The sequence below is a fragment of the Falco biarmicus genome, chromosome 2, assembly GCF_023638135.1.
Source record: "Falco biarmicus isolate bFalBia1 chromosome 2, bFalBia1.pri, whole genome shotgun sequence".
Classification (NCBI taxonomy): Eukaryota; Metazoa; Chordata; class Aves; order Falconiformes; family Falconidae; genus Falco; species Falco biarmicus.
In genome coordinates this window covers 56,611,460-56,633,251 of record NC_079289.1, presented here as the reverse complement: position 1 = coordinate 56,633,251, position 21,792 = coordinate 56,611,460, and the positions used below count along the sequence as shown (strand labels likewise).

General features: G+C 44.6%; 1 protein-coding gene across 1 annotated transcript; it reads left to right on the top strand.

Moving 5' to 3' along the window:
• The first annotated feature begins 404 nt into the window (after window positions 1–404).
• On the top strand, window positions 405–5,023 carry LOC130144800 (2-oxoglutarate receptor 1-like). Its single transcript, XM_056328967.1, has 2 exons — window positions 405–533; window positions 3,320–5,023. The coding sequence occupies exon 2, from the start codon at window positions 3,334–3,336 to the stop codon at window positions 4,120–4,122; it is 789 nt and encodes a 262-aa protein (XP_056184942.1). The 5' UTR covers window positions 405–533; window positions 3,320–3,333; the 3' UTR covers window positions 4,123–5,023.
• Window positions 5,024–21,792: the final 16,769 nt, after the last annotated feature.

The following is a 21,792-nucleotide window of genomic DNA, read 5'->3' as shown; positions in this document are numbered from 1 at the left end:
CTTGGGGAGCAGATATTCCTTCAGGCAGGCGCTGCGGTGGTGCTGCTTCTCCCTGCCTGAGTGCTGCTGGCCTGCCTCCCTCACTGAGGGCTGGAAGCACCCCTAACAGTCCACTCCAGCCAAACCTGACGGGTTACAGGCAGCCCCAACTGATTTTGCGAGTGACATGAGGCAGGTCCTCCATGTCCTGCACAGGTGGCAGAGGCTCAATGGGAGGACCACCGACACCAGCACGGCCCTGCAGCTGGGGATGGATGTGGCAGCTAGCCTGCAGATAAGCAAGAGGGGTCAGAGCTACTCTCACTCAGCACCATGGAGCCAACTCCGCCTTCCCCTGGCAGAGACCCGGGAACGGAGGCAGAGCATTCCTGCAACCTTCCTGCAACCACCTGCAACCAGGTGGGTTGCTACGGCTTTCCTGGACAGTCTCACTGCACAAGTCCTGGAATTTAAAAGCAAACTCTGCCAGCTGGAGTAGGGTATTTAAGAAACCAGCTATGAAGAAGAGAGAAAATGACACCAAGGATTTACAGGTAAAATGCATATTTGGATTTAAAGGTGTGAACTTAGAGGCAGGGTGAAGTGGAGAGAGATGAGCAAAGGGTTACAGGATGATGGAAACATGGAACAAATTAAGCTTATCTGGGATGCATCCAATACTCAAACCCACATACTCTTTCTGCGTGGAATTACCCCCCTGAATTATAAAGGGTAGGGGAAGGAGGGCTCACATCTTCATCCCTAAATATATAATTTGCATCACTTAAATCTAAGCCAGTGGAAGAGTCGAACACTGTGAGCCAAATCCTATTTAATTTATTCAGCAACACATCTGTGTGAAATATAGTCCAATTACAGGCATTAGGTTACTTTGCCATGGCTGCAGCCATTTGACTTTTATTTCCAGCAGTCTCTAATTAAATTATCACAATGCAGGAGCAGACAAGTTTCTCTTATATGTGACTGCAATTAAAGACATGCAATCACAACATTTTTTAAAGTGACTCCAATCAATTGGTTACAGTAAAGAATACCATGCAATACAGCAGTGACTCCACTATTAAAACTGAAAGAGGGTTTCTATTTCAATAATCTAGTTCCCTTTTATTGTGAGTTCTGCTCTTGGATAATTTATTTAAAGTTCATTATGTGTCTACACCATATATCATTTGCTCTCAGCTTTGGCTGCAGAAGTCCCATTATGGCCAATTACTTAGTGTGATAAAATCTGCCACAGTACAAACTGTTCCTTAATTAGATTTAAGTTTTGTCTAAATTCTATTTGTAATTCAGACAGCAAAAATAATAAGGCCAACAGCAAAGACTTGCTGTCTCCTTTCTTGGGTCCCTGTGGTAACCTGTTAGGCCGGTTGTAACCTTAGGGCAGTTCAGAACCAAGACCCCGCACCCACGTGATTTTCTTGCAGTCCTTGTCCCCACTTCTCATTTCCATAACCAGTGCAGAGCTTGGCAGGTGGCCTGGCCCTTGGCGGCCCCATTCCTTGACCCGAATCCAGCCCTATCATATACCTCGCTGACAGCAAAGGGGATGGCTCTGAAAGCACCCGAGAGTGTGGGGCTGTCAGTAGGGACTGCAGCTGCTGAGTGCTGCTACTCTGCTCTCCAGCAGCTGGAGGTATTTGCTCTTCAGCCCCTATAGGTTTGCTGCAGCAGCACGGCTGGCTGTTGGGGGAAAAAAAAAAAAAAAGGCTGCTTACAAAACGATATGCCCACAAACCCACGAAGAAAGTGATGTGGGGAGCAGCACCCAGCTGTACCCTTCAGCTCGCTTAATAGCTGTGCACTGTAAACACCATGGTGTGCACAGCCCTGGTGCCTCCAGCAGGAGACAGCACGCTGTGACCTGCTACTGCAGGACGGGGCCTTTGCTGTTAGCCTGGTTAACCATTAGTCCAATGTTCAAGTTTGTTTGGAGACAACAGTATTGCTGCATTACTTCTTAACTGAATTAGAGCCACTGGATTTATCCAAACCATCCCCTGCAGCATCCCCAGTCGCGAGAAGAGGTTTGAAGCTGTTTTGCTCTTTAAAAACAAGTGCCAGTGTTTGGCATGTGTCTCCTCAGGCTTCAGCTTCAGTTTTTGAAGTGTTTTAAATACGTTTGAACCAAACGTTCTCCGTAAATTTGAATTCAAATCCTACAGCCTGTCTCTGCGATATCTCACAAGTGAGTGAGGGTAGAAGCTACATGAAGAAAATTCAGAGTGAGACAAGAAATAGAAGCAGTGATTCAGTAGGATCCGTTTTAACAGATCCACGCCACAGTAATCTGAAGGTGGCATCATCCTGAAAAAAGTTGCATTCCTCTGGAAAAATGACGCTAGATGTTTATTCATTTTTTTCCAACAAGACTTTTACTCCACTTTAAAAGAAAGAAGGCATTCACACAAATGCACTTACTGGATGCCATGTTAGCAGTTATTTGCCATGTGCTTCAGTGCCCCCATATTTTCTGTTGCAGACACTGTAACGGGCTATCTTTATTTCCCTTGAATCCTGCTTAAGGCATGTGTTATATCTTGCAAATGGTTGCTTTGCAAAGTTGGATGAATTTATTCTGATGTTTCAGAAAAGTTATCTGAGATTCTATCTAAGGCTAATGTCAGAGTGAAACACCATTAAAAAATTTTACAGGGATAGAAATTTACATAGCAGCTGATGACAAGCCTAAAAATAACATTTCTTTGCAACATCTATCTTGTTAATGAACTAAAAGAGTGAAATATTCCTCTATCAGTTGTTTCCAAGGAGCAGGGAGAAAAATGTTAACCAACTCCAGTATCAAAAAGGATATGAAAATGTTTCAACATCCACCCTGTTTTCCACTTAATTAACAAGGCTGCAAATAGCTTCTATGGGGCAGTTGTGTTCTGGACATTCCTCTCCACATTGTCGGTCAGCAGCACAACAGACTAGTCTGTTCTTCTGCTCCACTTGAGCCCTGTTGAGAGCAGAAAGTGAACTTTATATGCCAGGGGGCCCACATCACACACTGTGGGACTGGGAAACCCTTATATTAGAGCTTCATTGTGCCTGTGCAGACCCTTCCCTGAAAATACATGTTTTAAAATAAAATTTTATCTATCTCTATATAGATATGATAAAAAGCCTCTGGATCAGGATCAATTTCCATGACAGTAGAAAAGCCTTTCCTTGTTCGATAAAGGCACTTTAATAGTGGCACTGATGGGAAGCTGAAAGGAAAGATCTAGTTATTAGTTGTTTTTAACAGGCTATGAGAAGGTCTTATCTGTCAGAAGGTCTTATCTGAACACTAAACATTCCTCTCTTTCTTAAGCACTAAGGAAAAACATGAACACCACAAATGACAACTTAGCCAACCCCACCACCTGGCAAGACACTGAAGGTGATTTTCCGAACTGCACTGGTGTGGAAGTCGATCTGAAGACTTTGTACCTCCTCATTACATATAGCATCATTTCCCTGGTGGGCTTCCTGGGAAACATCATTGTGATTTATGTTTCCAGCTTCAAGATGAGGCCTTGGAAGAGCGGCACCATAATCACGCTGAACCTGGCACTCACAGACCTGCTGTACGTCACCAGCCTTCCCTTCCTGGTACACTGCTATGCCAGTGGGGAGCACTGGATCTTTGGTGAATTCGTGTGCAAGTTCATCCACTTTGGCTTCCACTTCAACTTATACAGTAGCATCCTCTTCCTCACCTGCTTCAGCACCTTACGCTACGTGGTGGTTGTCCACCCTACGAAGTTATTCCTTTGGCTACTGGGTCCTGCACACGGACTTGCTACAAACAAAAGGCTCGCAGACTCACTGTCCTTGTCCTCTTGGTGGTCTTCTCTGTGTGCTTCCTCCCTGTCCACGCCTTTCAGGTGGCTGGGGCTGAGCTATGGTTCTGTCCAGTCAGCTGTCACATGGAAAAGCAAATCCACTCCACCTGTATCATCTCTCAGACACTGGCTGCACTCAACACATGGCAACCTACTGCTTTATGTCGTGACTGGAGGTAACTTCCAGCAGGCCATGCTCTCTCGTTCAAGGTGTAAGTGGAGCAAATACGTCCAGCAGCCTGGGAGTTACAATTACGTGACCAAGTCAGAAACTGCATTAAAGTTATGAAGGAATCCTTTGAAGAAAATCCCAGCAAACCCAGGGTGGCTTTGGCACTGTTAGATCCTGCAGAGGCAGATGTGTTGATATGGGAGCAAGAATTGCAGCTGGCTTTCCCCTCTCCTGCAGTCGAGCACTTGTCAAAACGCTGTCTCAGAAGCAGGTTTATATATACCTCTCTTAGCAACCAAAGAGAGAGGAATGAAAAAAAAAAAGATTGTAAGCCAACCTGAAGGTGAAATTTGAAACCATCCAACGAGACTGCTTCCAAAAACATCTGGGAAACGCAGGGTTCTCTTGCTCTGGGCTTTGCAGTCGATTAGAGAAACATGGAGAGGTTAGCCTGGACATCAGAACAACTTCCATTGATTCCAGCATTGTCACTGATGTAGAGCTTTGTTTATTACAGCCTGAACAAAACACAGCAGATATTGTCACGGTTGCTGAAACCACTGAATTATATAATTAGAAAGCACCTAGATAAATCAGGTGTTTTCATATTAGATGGACCTGATGAACTTCAGCATAGAGCACTGAGGGACTGAACAGTGAACTCTCAGAGCTGGCATAGGGCAGGACAAGAGGAGCACCAGAGAAGGATATGCATGGTGAATACAAGGAGATGGATTTCTATCTATATATAGGTACAAGGAGAGATATATATGGAAAAAATGGAGGAACAAGGAATTAACAGTCACCTTAATGTCCATCTTAGAAAATACTGAAACAGACAATCAGATGATAAATCTACAGAGAATGAATACAGGTGACTATCAGCCAGTATGGATCTATCATGTACAATCCCAGATCATTCTGGTTTCCTACTACAGCAGGTTAACAGGATCGTACATGAAGAAAAAGGTGATGTCATATATCTTGACTCCAGAAGAAGTTTTGACACTCTCTGAGATTACACTTGTGTGTGTAAGCTAAAGAAACAGTCTGGAGGAAACTATTTTTGTTGGTTCAGGGTTGTGCTCAGAGGAGAGGTATTAGTGATTTGCTGTTGGAGTAGGGGGAGCCACTGAGGGGGGATTTGACCACTCTGTCCTGGGTTTAGGGATATTTGGTGTTTTCATTAACAAATTGGATGATGAAATAATGTCTGGTCATTATATTTGCAGATGACACAAAGCCGAAAGGACTAAACTGACAAACTGAAACTATGGTCTAAAAAAAGACAGGATGCTATTAGACAGTGACAGGGGCAAAGTTCTGTGTTTAAGTAGAAATAATAAACATGCAAACAGAAAAGGAGAAAAAAAACCCTATTTAGGTAGCAGTTCAGCAGAGAAAGATCCATGGTTACTGTGAATGACAGGCTGGACAGGAGCCAACAGTTTCAGTGGGCTGACAGTGTCTGCTGTAGCAAAAAGGGCAGATGCAATTTTGTCATGTATAAATAAGAATATAATGTGTGAGATTTGTGTAGCAGCCCTTGCACCCTTTGCAGCATTGTTACCTTCCCAGCTGGAGCACTGTGTCCAGCCTTGGAGGCTGCCTTTCAGGGAAGACACAGATGAGAGCAGTGTGGTAAGAGCATTCAGTGAAACATCCCAAGGGGAAGGAACTGAACAGAAAACCAAATGGTATTCAAATCCCTCAAGGGCAGATATCAGAAGGACTTTCTCTCAAGACAGATGATGAAGCCCTGGTAAGGACAAGAGGAGCATCAGCCACGGCATGTCTCTAGGAGTAGGCCAGCCAGATGCTGAGCAAGAGGGACACAAGCCTGCCTGGCTTCTGGAGATCCCTTTTGGCCACGAGGCTCTGCATTTAGGCTTACGCTGCCGATAACACTGGTGCTAGCAAAACAAGCAGTGCCTGGGATCATCACTGGCACCAGAGCCTGTCCTGCCGCACTGCCACAGCTCTTCGGAGCCTTGGGCAGGCTGACTGGCAGCAACCAGCATGCTGCCAAAGCCTGGGCACCTGCCATGGGTTAGCACTGCGCCCCAGTGCACACAGGCACCTAAGCAGGACAAACAATGACACCATAGTGTTTGACAGGCCTTGTGGATATTTAAAATACTTTATTTGGTAAAGGCTCAGCCGTCAGATACATCTTTCAGAAGCAGCATCACAGGCCTTTTGACAAGTTTCCCATTTTAGATTGTCCTCTTTCGTATTGTTGTCCAAGTCTGAATTTTGCAGGTTGCCACTAGATGGTGATCAATCATGGACAAGCTACCTGGTTTCACACATGCATGGTTGATTCAAATTCCACAAGTTACACAAATACATAAGATGAGTCACATGAAATAAATCTTTTCTGACATAGATTAATAACATCTCAGCTCTCCAACATGAGCAAAAAGTACAAACACACTGCACAAAGTCTCTTCCTTTCCCATATAAGTGAAAGCACAAGATGTGCCTATCACTTACACATACACATCTGAAGGAGTGGATTAAAAATTACCTTTTTTCTTCTCTTGGAGCATTTTTAATTCTTGTTCTCAGAAGCTCTTCCTTCTCAAGGCCAAGCTGAGCTTATCACACACAAGCAGAAACTCTTCAGTACAACTACACATACAATGTAAAATGGAGCAGCTATAGGTAAAAAGTGTGAAATAGAAGTCTTCAAGGCTTTCCATCTCTAACAGCGACTCCCAGTTTCAGTGACTTGGAGAGGGGTTACCCTTTTGGCTCCTTCTCTCTTTCCTTAACACAGCTGTTGTTTGATTGCCTTATTCCCGTATCACCTGTTCATCTACCACCTCTCTTCATTTAGTTTGGGCTAAACCAGCCGATTTTAAAGTGCTGAAGTAGGTAAGGGAATGCTCCCAGGAGCCGTAGTTCACTGGTGTGGCAAGAGCCTCCAGACGAAGGGCAGTCCCGTCTTGCAGTAACACGGCTGGGTCTGGAAAAGGAGGAAAGTTCAACCTCAATGCATGCATTTTTAATGCATTCAGGGACTGCTCAGGTGCTTGGCAGGACTGAGAGATCATTATCTCATGCAACTCATTCCTTTTGCCTACTGTGAAGGGTGACATCTCAATAGCTTCTATTTTTAGCAGCTGTTAAGTTTACTGCTGAAACAAGGATAAGTGCTTCAATTGCAGAAAACAGGAGACACTTTCCAAGCTCTGTACGCAGTGTGACAACACAGCTACAAAAATTACTATACTATTGCAGGCGAATTCACAGCATAGTTATGCTCCAGTAACCAGGCTTCTGTCAAAAGTCTCTAGTAGGTTTGTCTGCAAAGACAGTCACGTCAACTCAAGTACCTACTAGCAAGCTGCTCCCTGCGGGGGACCACAGAACGACCAAGAGAGTAATGTTGCAAGGTAAGCCTCTCCGGGGATGTCAACTCTGATGATATTAAAGGTGAAATTTTGGCATTGCTGACTGCTTTTGTAGATGTGTTGAACGTTATTCTTAACAGTGATCCACATACTGTCACAGATTGCAGCATAATTATTTTCTATCCTTAGTTGTCCAGGAAGAAAACCAGCAGCAATTATTTTCCTTTTCTCCCCAAAACGTGTTTCTGTAAGAACTGAAAGCAAAAGGCCTTCCTTGTACTCAAACTTCCCAGAGAGCAAAAATACTGACTAATGTTTTACATGAAAAAAAATATTCTGCTAAATCTGTCCTAATCCAGCTGCATCTAGCTACCTTTCAAGCAATTCTGTGTTATCCTGGACACCTAGGAAGAGAGTGTGAAGTGACTGCATGCAGCATCAAAATGAATAGCTTGGTAAACAGCTAGCAGAGTCAAAGGCTAAAATACCTTGAGAACAGTCTGTGTTGGATGTTGATGTGAGAAAAGGCTGCAATTTTATCGTGATGTAATGGTATGTGTAGTTGGGATGCTGCTGCATTAGCTGTACAGTATAACTGTATGGTAGTGACCCACCAGATGAAGTGGAGGTTAGTGCCAGGCTCACCACTGAGTCATTTAGACCTCAGATAGGTGTCATTTTGTTGGTGAGGCTAAGCAAGCAGAATAAACTTGGAATGAATTCTTCTATTTGTCAATACTTTCTACTCTGAAAATGCAGGTTGAGTGAACGTAAACTTTGAAGCAGCAAACAACAAATGAACACACTGCTATTCAACTCCTGCCAGCCCCAAATTGTATTTGGCTTTCCCTGTCAGCAGAAAAGGAGAAGAGATGTAAAGGAAAATACTTTGTGTCTTCCCTTAAAGCTCCCTCGTGTTTTGTGACAGTGGAGGCATTCAGTGGTGCTGCCTGATGCCATGTTAATGTAAAGACCACACAATTGAGTCTAGGAGGGGAAAAAAAATGTTTTCACTGAAGAAAATGTATTTCAGGGCCTGTTTTCTGACTAGCGACTGGAAAGTCACTATTGAAACCTGATTTGAAGCTCTAGCCTACTGTGTGTTGCAGTGGAGAGCAGAGTGAGTTGGATGCCTCCTAGAGCAGTAGAAGAATAGACATTCCTGCTTTTAGTCAGAGCTGTACTTTGGGGCACAGAAGGAGAAAAAGTAAAGTTGGTAAACACTGAGCTAAGTGTCTTTCCAAAATAACATTTAAAACTCAAATGCTGATTTTTTTAAAACAGAGAGGGAACATGATTTTTCAGGGCTGCTGCAGGCAACTATAATGCAGAGTATGTTAGATTTACCGTTGCTAGAACCTTAAAAGACATTGGAATTAAAAGGTTTTTTATCTTCTAAGACTTCTTCTTGGTTTCTTTGCTCCCCAAAATAGTTGATATCACTGATTTCTAAACCAAAAGAGAAGCAGTTGCCTGGAAGCTACAGTACCAGTGATACTCTCCACTCTTAGAAGGAAAACAAAGTTCTGATCTTCTCTCTTTTTAAAAAAAGGGGGAAAGATGTGTTTTCCAAATTACTTTATGGATTTCCTTTTACTTTGTAAAATAGTGAAATAAGATACAGTGAAGAAGAAAGAAATACAGCTTTGTGCACAGACAGACAATGCCATACTGAATCCTAATAAAGCAACGTAGAAGGTATAGTTCCTGGAGACATCTTCTTTTGTGTGTTTTCATTATAAGGTTGCAGTGCCAGCACCCTCCCTGCTACCCAAGCTAGCAAACCTGATACCAGGTTACTTGGTCCTTCCCTCTCCCTTCACCGCATCCAGCCTGTTGCTCAAGACCCATCAGCTTTTTGCAAAAATGATTAGAAAATTCATTCTGTCCCTTCTAACAGTTCTGCTAAAATCCTCGTGGTTCCTGTTTGTCCCCGATCAGCCTGAGCTAGCTGGCTGCATCCCAGGGTGCTCTCAAGACAATTCCCACATGCCTGGCAGAATCTGTATTTTGTCAGTGGATCTGTGACAAGGTATTTTGGTATTACCACAAAAGCAGCCTGTGATACTCTCATATCTCTCTCCCATCTTCAGGGACTTCCATGGTGCCAGCCACTGTACAAAGTGATGCTCTGGACCTGCAGTTGGCAGGGCTAGAAAAGTCCTTTTCTGGGGTGCCTCAAAGGGCATCCAAGGTAAAAGTCCTGCGCTGCTCTTGCTACAGGTCCGTTAAGCTGGGCAAAAGGGAGGTGACTTGGCATAAAGCAGGGAAGCATTATGCGTAGATTTATTTCCAGCCCCACGTAATCCCAAAGGGGCAGTTTTCCACTGAGCGAGCCACGCTTGCCCTATCACTTATGGCCTCAGCAATAACGAAGAAGATCTAGCGGGCAGTGGCGTACAAATGCACTGTGCAACAATTTCAAGCCATAAATCTTTTTTAAAATTCCCTTTTCCCTTCACTTCATGATGCTTTTTATCAACAGGAAGTTATCTCAACAGACAAGGCAGCAGCACCTGCCTACAGGAGTTTCCTCACATTACCTTTCTGCTAGTAAGCTTCTCTGCAATATTTATGTATCGTCCCTATTTTACAGGTGATGAAACTGAGGCACAGTGGAGTTAAGTGACTTGCCTCCAGTCACAAAGCAAATTAGCAGCCAAGCAGGGAAGAAATCAGTTCCCAGCCCAGGGCTTTTACAAAGTGCATTTTAGGCTTAGGGTAAGATTTTCAGGGGAGTCTTGATTGCTCAGTTGTGGCATTTCGGTAATAAAAGTTGAGTTAGAGCGCTGTCTGAGCTACTCAGGCCCTGGTTCATCCCCAATGTCGTACTCTGCATCTGCAGGAGCACTTCTGTTTTCCTTCAGAGGAGGTTTTGGAGGACAAGCCCTTTATCACCAGAGTTATTTGGCTACCACTTCATGTGATCTCAGCCAAAAGCCAGTGATTAGCTATATTCATCCCCTTTACAGGTTTGTATCCAGTATTTGTTAATTTGCAGGTTAACACAAAACATTAGCAGCACATAAGGAATTAGCAGCATATATATATAGGGAAACCTTTCAGGCGGAAACACATGCATCGCGCCACGGGTCGAGGAATTGTTGTCCATGGGCTGCAAAGGTCAGAAGTGGGTTCCATAACTGGTGATCTGCCTTCAGCCGAGGGGGTGGGGTACACTGCTCACCACATATATGTGCAAATTCTGGAAGAGCACATGGGTTCGGTTAACATGCCTCAGAGACGGGGCCGGGCCCCTTCCTAGCACACCCTAATTCAGATCCAGCAGCCCATGTTCTGCCTTCAGATACTGATACCAACACTTTCCTTCTACTGGCAGAAGGGCAAATGGAGTTAAGATGCAGATACACATCTTCTAAATTTTCATCCTCATTTTGGCTCAACATGACTAATACAACTATACTTACTTTCCAGAGTTAACTGGCCAACACCAGTGAAAATCTAAATCTGTCCCTCTACCAGAGCAAAATCCTAACAAACATAGCCCTCGTCCCTTTTTTTTTTTCCAAAATATAAACAAGAATCTCATTCAGGGAGGGGAAGGACAGGAATGGGGCATCGTGTTGGCTGGAAACACCATGAAGATCGATCCTGCAGTAATTCCAGGCTGTGCCCAAGGGGCTCCAGCCTCCTGTACTCCCACAGTTATAATTCAAATTCCCACTAGAGGGTAGACAAAACTCTTCCAGTAATAGGATCACCCTGGAAAAGCATAAGTATGCAGGAAAACAGTGTCTTGATTTTGAAAAGGAGGTCTGCCCTGGAGAAGCAGAGAGTTGGAAAAGGAAGAACAAAATGATTCTTATACCATCTGCAAGAGCAAGGTGGGAGCATTGTCCCAACTTTCTCTAAAGAAACACATTCTCTGGTTTATGCTTTTAAATCAAATACAGCTACAGTGGCTATGTGGTTATGAACATGTAAATCATAAAGCAAATACAGCTGATCTTGCCTCTATGGGTGTTATCCTACAAACAGTGATAGGAGTCGATTAAATATATCAAACAGTTAGAAAGGATAAATATAGGGAATTAGAGTTTATTCACTTTGGGGAAACAGTGAATTCACCCCCTCCTGACTGCTTGGCCAGAAACATCAAATGGTGGATTTCTCTCACTCTTTTATTACTGACCATTCTATATTTGCAGGAAAGAATGGCTTGCCTTTTCTCCTTGCACATTTTTCCTCTTCTGAAATGCAGACAGGTTTCTCTGAACCTTGCTGTGGAGTAGAAAGTATGGCCGTAGGCATCAACACGTCTTCCTCTTCTTGTTCTCCCTGGAAAAACAATCCTTCTCCAGGTGAGCATGACTGTCCCAGGGAGCTCCCTGCACTGCAGATGAGGGCACTGGGAAGATTTTTCTTAGCACATATCTGATTTCTCCAAAGCAGGCTGTCGCACCGATTCATCAAACCCGATGCTAGGGAAGCCAAAGCAATTCAGAGTTTATTTTCTAATTTAGTCCCAGATCTACAAAGATGGCCTAAGACCCAGAAGCATCACTTATACGAGCAAAATGCCATTTTTTATATGCTAAGCAAGGACTTGATTTAATCTTCTTAAGTGTAGCTTGTTTATACTGACAGAGGTAGGAACCAGAGGTGGCCCATCAAAGAAGCTGAGCTCTCAGAGGCCTTCCTGCAGCTGGGACACCTACCACAGCTAGGATAATTTAAAGGCTGAATTAAATATACTTTGGAAGACTGACATAGCAATGTTTGCTACCACAAGTGCTGCCCTATCTTGTCTCCCCCTTAAACAGATAAGATTTTTTGAAAAGAAACATTGCCCCTCTGTTCTGGATGGGTCCCATCTGCTGGTCCCACATAGTCTTGTGAGTGGCAATGACCCTCTCTCCAGTCAAGTGAGTTGATGAAACTGGGTGGGATGTGGTGCTACAGGCATTAGTCTCCACAGCTGTCACATCAAAGGCTAAATAGGTGTGCCTGGAGAAGAATTACTTTTGTGGCCCTAATGAGCCGAAAAGAGGAGCCCTTCAGGCAGCCACATGTGTTTTCACTGCATTAGGGCATGTGACTCCATGGCAAAGAGATTTTTCACAGCACAATATTGGGAGCAAAGGAAGAAGCATTAATTCTGAAATACAGCCATGCCAAATGAGGTTAAATTATATATTCTTTGACTTGTACTGTAAGGTGTGAATGATAGCTCTGCTGGACAGTGGCATGGGAGAGGTATCTGGAATTTAGCACAAGGCTGTTGCAAGAGATCCCATCTCTTTACCCTGTGGTTATCAATACCTCTGCCATCTGTCCTTGCCATGATAACTGGGAGAACTACTTCAAAAGATGTGTATCTCATGCAAAAATCTCCTGTCTCCATTTATGTGGTTTAACCCTAGCCCACAATCAAACACCACTCACTCGCTCCATTCCACCCAACTGAATTGGGAGAACTAGAAAAAGGTAAAACTTGTGGGTTAATATAAGAAAAAATTAATAATTAAAGTAAAATACATAATTAATAATAACAACAATAATACTAATAAAAATTGTAAAGAAAAGGAGAGAGAAAATGAGAGGATTAAAAATCAAGGGGGAAAAAGCACCAGTGATGCACACAACTGCTCACCACCCACTGACTGATGCCCAGCCAGTCCCCAAGCAGCGATCGGCCCCTCCCAGCCAACTCCCCCCAGTTTATACACTGAGCATGATGTTCTGCAGTACGGAATATCCCTTTGGCTAGCTCAGGCCAGCTGTCCTGGCTCTGCTCCTTCCCGGCTCCTTGTGCACCTGCTCACTGGCAGGGCATGGGAAACTGGAAAAGTCCTTGATCTAGAGTAAGCACTACTTAGAACAAATAAAACATCAGCATGTTATCAACATTATTCTCATACTAAATTCAAAACACAGCACTATCTATCCAGATGAAACCAGGACCATCACTCTGAAAAAAAGAAGTCATATTTTATTGAAGAAAGAGTTATTGTTACACACAAGTCTGTGACAGCAGGTGAAAAGCAGAAAATACCTCTTGCAGGGAGTCAAGAAGCTGGATTTGGTAAGGAACAGATGGATCTCGGCAGCTGTGCTCTTTTACCGAGTAGTTGCCTCGGGCGGGAGTTGATGTTTAATTTTGTAAATTTCCTTTTCTTGCATGAATTAAAGATACTGAAATATAGAGATATGACCTTTATTCCGGGACCTTCTTACTTTCTTCCTATTCACTTCTGAGGCATTTGGAGAAATTGAAGGCTCTTCCATCAGTTTAAAAAAGCTTAAACAACACTCCCGGCTTCAACCGTACAGTTGCTGTCTTTCTGGGGTACATGAAATGCATCGTCTCATCGACACAAGTTTCCTCCCTAAACCTTTCTGCTCCCAGGCAAATGAGCTAGAGATACTGGAGGGTGAAATGCCACACTAAGCAGCTTCTGAACCAGGTCTTCAAAGAAAGAATAAGCTGTATCACTATTGACCCCCTTTTTCTATTACTTGCACAGCCCTCTCTGGTAGACAATTTATTGATAACAGTTTTGGTTCTTGGAGAAGTAGGGAAGGTGTCAGCAGAAGTTCTCCCATAGGTTTCCAGAGGGCTGACTTTGGCTTGTTTAAGGAGACAGGTTGACAGAGTCCCTTGGGAGACAGTCCTGAAGGGCAAAGGGGTCCAGGAAGGCTGGGCATTCTTCAAGAAGAAAATCATAAAGGTGCAGGAGCAGGTGGTCCTCATGTGCTGAAAGATGAGCCGGCAGGGAAGAAGGCTGGCCTGGCTGAACAGAGAGCTGTGGCTGGAACTCAGGAAAAAAGGAGAGTTCATGACCTTTGGAAGAAGAGGCAGGCCACTCAGGAGGGCTGCAAGGGTGTTGGGAGGTCATGCAGGGAGAAAATTAGAAGGGCCAAAGCCCAACTAGACCTTAATCTGGCTACTGCCATAAAGGCAATAAAATTATTTAGCAACAAAAGGAGGGCTAAGGATAACCTCCATCCATTATTGGATGAGGGGGGAAACTTGGTGATAAAGGCTGAGGAAAAGGCTGAGGTACTTAATGTCTTTGCCTCAGTCTTTAATAGTAAGGACAGTTGTTCTCTGGGTACCCCGTGCCCTGAGCTGGTGACAGGGACAGGGAGCAGAATGAAGCCCCCATAATCCAAGGGTAAATGGTCAGCGACCTGCTACACCACTGAGACACACACAAGTCTGTGGGGCCAGATGGGATCCACCCAACGGTGCTGAAGGAGCTGGTGAAAGCGCTCACCAAGCAACTCTCCATCATTTATCAGCAGTCCTGGCTAACCAGGAAGGTCCCAGTTCACTGGAGGTCAGCACATGGGATGCCAATCTACAAGAAAGACTGGAAGGAAGATCCAGGGAACTACAGCCCTGTCCGTCTGACCTTTGTGCTGGGGAAGGTCATGGAGCAGATCATGCTCAGTGCCATCACACAGCACGTACAGGACAAGCAGGCAATCAGACCCAGCCAGCATGGATTTATGAAAGCTAGGTCCTGCTTGACAAACCTGATCTCCTGTGGCAAGGTGGCTTGCTTAGTGGATGAGGGAAAAAAACTGTGGTTGTAGTTTGCCTGGACCTTAGCAAAGCCTTTGACACCATCTCCCACAGCATTCCCCTGGAGAAACTGGCTGCTCATGGCTGGGACAGGTGCGCTTTTTGCTGGGTTAAACACTGGCTGGATGGCGGGGCCCAGGGTGGTGGTGAATGTCGTTACATCCAGCTGGTGGCCGGTCACAGGTGCTGTTCCCCAGGGCTCAGTACTGGGGCCAGTTCTGTTTAGTATCTTTATCAATGATCTGGATGAGGGGATCGAGTGCGCCCTTAGCAAGTTTGCAGATGTGCAGGACTGTTGATCTGCTTGAGGGCAGGAAGGCTCCACACAGGGATTGGTGCCGGGTCCTGCACTGGGGTCACACCAACCCCATGCAGTGCTACAGACTTGGGGCAGAGCGGCTGGAAAGCTGCCTGGTGGGAAAGGACCTTGGGGTGCTGGTCGACAGCCAGCTGAACATGAGCCAGCAGTGTGCCCAGGTGGCCAAGGTGGCCAACAGCATCCTGGCTTGTGTCAGAAACAGTGTGGCCAGCAGGGCCAGGGCAGTGATTGTCCCCCTGCACTCAGCACTGGTGGGGCCGCACCTCGAATCCTGTGTTCAGGTTTGGGCCCCTCACTGCAAGAGGGACACTGAGGTTCTGGGGTGTGTCCTATTTATCTGGGAAGAAATCAGACACGCTGATTTCAGCTAATAAAAAAAAAATTCTGACAGAATTCCTCTCGTCTGCAAACTTCTGAATCAACAGAATCAAAATGCTTCATGTGAGTATCTTTAATCTATAAAAAATGTCGATAGAACCAAGTAGGCAGCATGCAGGCTAGCTACCCAGCCACCCCAGCAGTCCCAGACACAGAACAGGGGAGCCAGTGATGGTGGGATAGAGAAGGCTGCTGCATTGTCCATCAGGATGATTCAGCATCATCGAGCTACTTTCTTGGAATGGAGCAGGTTTGTCTCTGAAATGCTCTGGGAGAGGGACACAAGATACAAAAGACTTGGTATCTTGCTTCTTTTCTCTGATTTCACACAAAAGCTGTTGCTCCTGGAGCTGTGGCTGAGCTGCTACTCAAGGCACAGATAATACTGATGGAAGTTTCCAGGAGAGGAGTGCAAGGCCCAGTTGTAGGATGTTTAGCATGACAAAATTTTCCATCCAAGTCCAGATTATGTAGTGAGCTCACCCTTAATATATTCACTAGTTATTTGGGCAATGGAGTAGAAAGTATACCGTTTAAGTATGCAGATGAAGGGACTCCCAGCATGCTGGCGGACAGCATTAGATTCAAAGCAGTTTACAAAAATTGGAGAAATTGTCTGAAAAAAACCAGGGTGCAATACAATGAGGACAAATGCAAAATTTATGTTTGTAGGAAAGCAATCAAAACTGCACAAATCTGGACTATCTGCTTAGGCAGCAGTACTGCAGTAAAGAATCGAAGGGCTGTGCAGGTCACAAGCTGAGCATCAGTCAAATATGTTGTGCTGTTGTGAAAAGGGCAAACAGCAGAATGGGACATAGAAATAAGAGCACAGACTGCCAGGCAGGATGGGTAGCCCTTCTGCTTTGGTAACGTGTGTCCTGGGGTCACACGTCTGGTCCAACACTGCACTTTAAGAAGGAGGGGGACCTGCTGGATGGGGAGCAGAACAGAGGTTCCAAAAAAACAATAACCAAAAGCAAAAAAGAAGTTTGTTGGACCGAGAGTTGTTCAATCTAGAAGTACCACTGAAGAAAGATGATTGTGACCTTCACATGCTGACCTGTATCCAGAGAGCAGAATGCTTCCAGGTAGAGCTAGGTCAGGGAGATGCTGGACATGAGACAACACATCCTGTGGGTGCAGAGAAGTGGAGGAGTGGTTTGGTAGAGAGAAGATTTTAAATAAGGTAAAGGCATCTGCTGGGACTGCCAAGGATATGACCTGATCTGGGGCAGCAGATGGACTGCATGTCCTGACGACTTTCCTTTTACCCTACCTCCTGCAATCAGGACAGAGGGTTTCAAGAGACACAAACATCTTGCTGCAGCACACCAAGATGATTGCTAGAGACGGGAGATGTCTGTGCTCATCAGCTTGCAGTAATGGTGCCATGGAAGCCAATGGTTTAGATACTCTGCTGGGGTGGATTAACTTGGCTCCAAAGCCAGCACAATGCACCAGTTTATACCTCCTTCGAATATGATGTGCAAAATCTGATGCAGAAGCCTGTGATTCCCTCCTCAGGCTCCAGCAGGCCATCAATCACACTGATATGCAACAGGAGATTTGAATGCTGGCAAAATGCAGAATAGTGTCTAAAATACCTAGCCTGACTCCGAACAGCCTGAACACACAAGGCATTGCATTTTTTTATATCCTTTAACACATTGTATCATTTCATTTTATCACCAACCATTAAACAGTTCCCTTTTAAAAAATAAAAAGCCAGGGTCAGGCACACAGAGATTCTTCTGTCTTTTCTTGAAAGTGTAATCTTCTGTCCCATGGTGATGTAATTTCTTCCATGTTTCTCTGCTCCTGCAAACTTTGGTGAATACTGTCACAGTATTTAGAATAGGCACTGCCAGCTCTGAGTGCAATGACAGAAACACACTGCATCATTATTCTGTACCACTGGGTTTACGGAGCATTTCCTTGTGAAGGAAGCCAGGTTAGCTGATTTCTGCTAGCTCTCTGTGTGGGTAGGGAGAGCAAAACGCACACCCTCCTCTCTTGCTTTACTAGGTATCTAGCTTTGAAGATACTGCTCCAGCAGAAGCCAGTTCCACCACAGATGGCGGCAAAATGTTACTTTCTGCATTATGTGACTGATTTTCCAGTGTTTCACAATTTTTGCATTTGGACTATATAAACCAACGGAGTCAGTCCGCTGCTCTGTTTTCAAAATTATAGAACAACACTCACATTTAACGAAGTGCTAGTGTTTTAGCTGAAACTCACGCCCTGATGGAGATAAATGTGATATATCAGCTTAGAGCAGAGTTCCCCAGCTGACCCAAGTGTGGTGGGTAAGCCTGATGCTGTGTTAGTTCAAGGCCAAAACCCAGGAGTGGCCCTGAAGCTTTTGGTGAAAAGTAGCATAGAAAAGCAAAGCAAGCGAAAGCGTCTGCAGAGGACATCACCTCCTTTTCAAATATTTGATTTAGATGAGCACAAAATAGCCAGAGGAAAAAGGTTAAATTAAAAAAAAATAAATTTGAATTCCACAGTTTTGGTTTGCATGAATTATCTCTTTGAAGGCTATTTCAACAATCCATGCCTCCACCCAATCTGAATAGTTGGAGAGCCATTTAATTGCCTGAGGATAATAATAGTTAGCATTTAAGAATCATTTAAAGAGCACAAGACTTTCTCATATGCAGGGAATCTGCATAACTCTTGGGGTGAGGTCAGCTGAGCAGCCTTGGCAAGGGGAGAGCAGAGGGAGCTGCTTTCTGCTCTCCCATGCTGGCAGAGGAGTTTCTCTACCATGAGGTATGAAATAGGAAGGGTTTGGGATGAGGAGCCTAAACATCTTCCCTGTTTGCGCAGCACTCTGCCTGAAAGCAAGGGAGGTTGCTCCAAAAAATACAAGACCTTTGATTTTGCAGTCAAGTGACGATTTGCAGGGCATTTCTTTGGGGATTTCTAGTTCTGTCTCTTAGGTCACTGTGGTCAAGCAACCTCCTAATTTCACTTTGATAATTATTTCTGCTTATTACCTTATGACTGCAGAATTCTACCTAATCATTACCTTACCTTATCAGAAACAAGCACTTGTAATGCAAACAACTAACTTAACAGTCTATAACTTCAGTGACTGTGTGAAGAAAAGAATTAAAAGATATAAACTTGGGAGGAAAATGTTGTTTTTAAACTATGAAGTGTATCCTACATGGCTGAGCTCCTTCTCTGTTGTCCTTGCGCTACTCTTGGCACCAGTCCCACTGGGAAAGGCTCATTTCCAAAGCAGGGGAGGAGTTTCGGCAGGTGGGAGCTGGGCCTGGAGGGATGAGGGGTACAGGTGGGAGCAAGTGTGTGTGCAGGTGGTAACAGAACTGCAGAGACCAGTACAGCACCAAAGCCACCCAGGGTCTTTCTGCCAAGAGCCAGGCATTAGATAAGGGTTTTTGTTAGCTGAGGGAACGATACCTGGCTCATAGAAAGGCTCATCTTTGGCTGCGTATATTAAATTCATGTGTAGAGAGCTGTGACGATACAAAGTCACTTTCTGAAGACAAAGCTTTATTAGAGTGGCCTAAAGCAAAGGGCAGACTTTCCTTCACATGCCACCGCACTCTGCACACAAATTACAAGAGCAATGGCACCACAACAGAATATAACTTCAGTGTCTTGTTGCTTGTACGCTGGAGGCCACATTAAGAGCGCCCTTTGCTGAATCCTGTACTGACACGTTATTGGAAGCCAAGGAGGCTGCTTCGTCTTGAATTGAAAAAAAACCCAACAATATAACAAGGCAGCAAATTGGTCCTCTCTGTTTTCAGACGACTGAGCTGGGCCATTTTCAAGAAACGCCCCATTACCTGGAACAATTACAACTGTTGTCACATCTCTGATGAGTTTAGTTTGGCTTTTAGTGTCTGCTGGGAAAACTTTAACTGGTGCAGCTGCTGTGTTTAAGGCCACTTCATAGCTGGGTGCTCCTGCGGCGTCTTTTACTCACCAGTTTATGGTCTTCCTGGTGCTGTAGCAAGGTACCTGAGCACATACTGGCTTTGAGTAGGCAAATTGTCCCATTGTCTTTCCTCTCCCAATAGCCCATGGGGCAACTCACCTTCTGGAAGTTCAACCATCACCTAAGCGCTGCAGTAGATTTTATCTTCTGTGCCCTGTAGTTGATGAGCACCAATTCACTTCAGGGACTAATGCTAGCCATAAAATAGTGCCTCAGATCCATACAGGCTATTTTTGGAACTGTATCAAACTACTTCTGCTCAGCTGATATGGCAACAGTGCTGCTTACATGCCAGATTATATATGTAATTTTCCGAAGTAAAATATTCTTTTCCAGAAGTTTCCATTAACAGTCTCTATACCTACATAATTGGATGGCAGCGTTTAACTCTGATTAATTTAGAGTTACCATGCATTTAGGGATTGAAAGAATGCTGCCCTCACCATTCTGTCTCAGGGGAGAAATACGAAGGGAGAGCCAGAGCTGATTTCCCCACGTGATGAAGACTCACAGTATCATTCTCAACAGAACCGAGCATCTCCCGACGGTGGTCTGATAACAACTGTAATTAGGTATTCAATCACACACAGCATAAGATCAGCCAAACAAATGTATGTCTGCTATGGGAAATAACCCATGGAAAGATTATAGGTTTGCTGAACCTGAAGTAAAACATATAATGAAAGCTCTTAACACTCTGGAGCCTAGCCGTTGCCCAACAAACTGCCTGTTTTCCTGCATAATTATTAATCAGAGCTATCCTTGCCATTTCTACTGTGCCACACTGGGTGCTGTCATGTCCAAAGGTCTGATTCTGAAAGGAGTCTTTCACTCATGCCTGTGGATCTTAGATCAGGTTTTATGAGATGAGAATGGCCCCTGAGCTGGAGGAGCACTTTGTGGGCCCTCATGACTGTGAGTCCTAATCACAGTCAAGTTCGGCTGTGCTGCTGAGACACCACAAAGCCCTGCTATGACCTTTTCTGCCCCAATGCCCACAAAAACTAACGGTCAGCCCATTCGGAGGAAAGAGATATTGTTTGCTATCAGCCACAAAGCAAAACAAAAGTACTGGACTTTGTTCTCCATTCTGTATTTTAGACTGGAGGTTTTTGAAGCAAATTGTGTGGTCCAGGTGTATGAACTCATCTATCATCCTGTGCATCCTGTTCACCCTGCCATTACAGAAGGAAAAACACAATATGAAAAGGTGATTCTATTTGCATCATGCACTCTAGGATAACTGACCCAGTCAACAGTATAAAGTTTTAAGAGGAAATATTTCAATAATAAGCCTGCCACCAAATTGTTGCTGTTTCCTTTCTATACAGTGACTAAGAGCACCATTTATACACACACATGAACTCTGTAGGATTTTATAATGGTTATTTCAGGAAAGGTGCAAATAGCTAGCTTTTTGCTGTTGGATTACTGGTCTTTGCAATTCTTATTAATATTCATCAAATTAGGGAAAATGACAGCCCATCTGACAAGTCAATGCAGCCTGCCTGAAAGACCGTTGAAACAAGGGACGAGTGCTGTCTCCAGGGTGAGCATTGCTGGAGACTAGCTTCAGCTGAGGGTGGCTGGTTGTCTGTAACAGCAAGAAAAACAGCATTTCACAACAGGAACCCAAATGCAACCTCGCTGCCAGCACGAGCCAGTCCACCTCTGCTGTCCTCCTCTTGCCCCTGGCCAGTCCCCATCACTGGTTCCTGTAAGCCCTGGAGCCTGCATGCCCACAGAAGGAGCTGTGGCCCCTCACCAAAGTGCCAGAAAGCTGACCTGAGAACGAGAGAACTGATTTGTTTTCAGCCGGTTCACTTATCCAGCACATCCCATGATTGCACGAGGATTGGGGCCGTTGAAAACATGTGGTTTAGGATGAGAGGAGGGAGGTGGTGCTGCTAACTCTTTTGACTGCAGCTTGTGGTTAAGTCACTTCAGCTGACTGTGAAACTATGGGGTATTTTGATTTCCCTCCAATGATTGTAGAGAGGAGCAGGGTGAGGACAGCCTTAAAGCACAAAAAGGGCCGTGTTTTTGTAGAAGATTGGATTGATCTACCTACGGGCAGACTTAAAAGGTCCATGAACATGAAGTGGAAAAACTAGTGCTGAAGAGAAAAGGCCCACAGACTGAACTGAAGATTTGAAAGGCATGCTGAAGAATCAGCCTTTATTCATAGAGAACCTACACA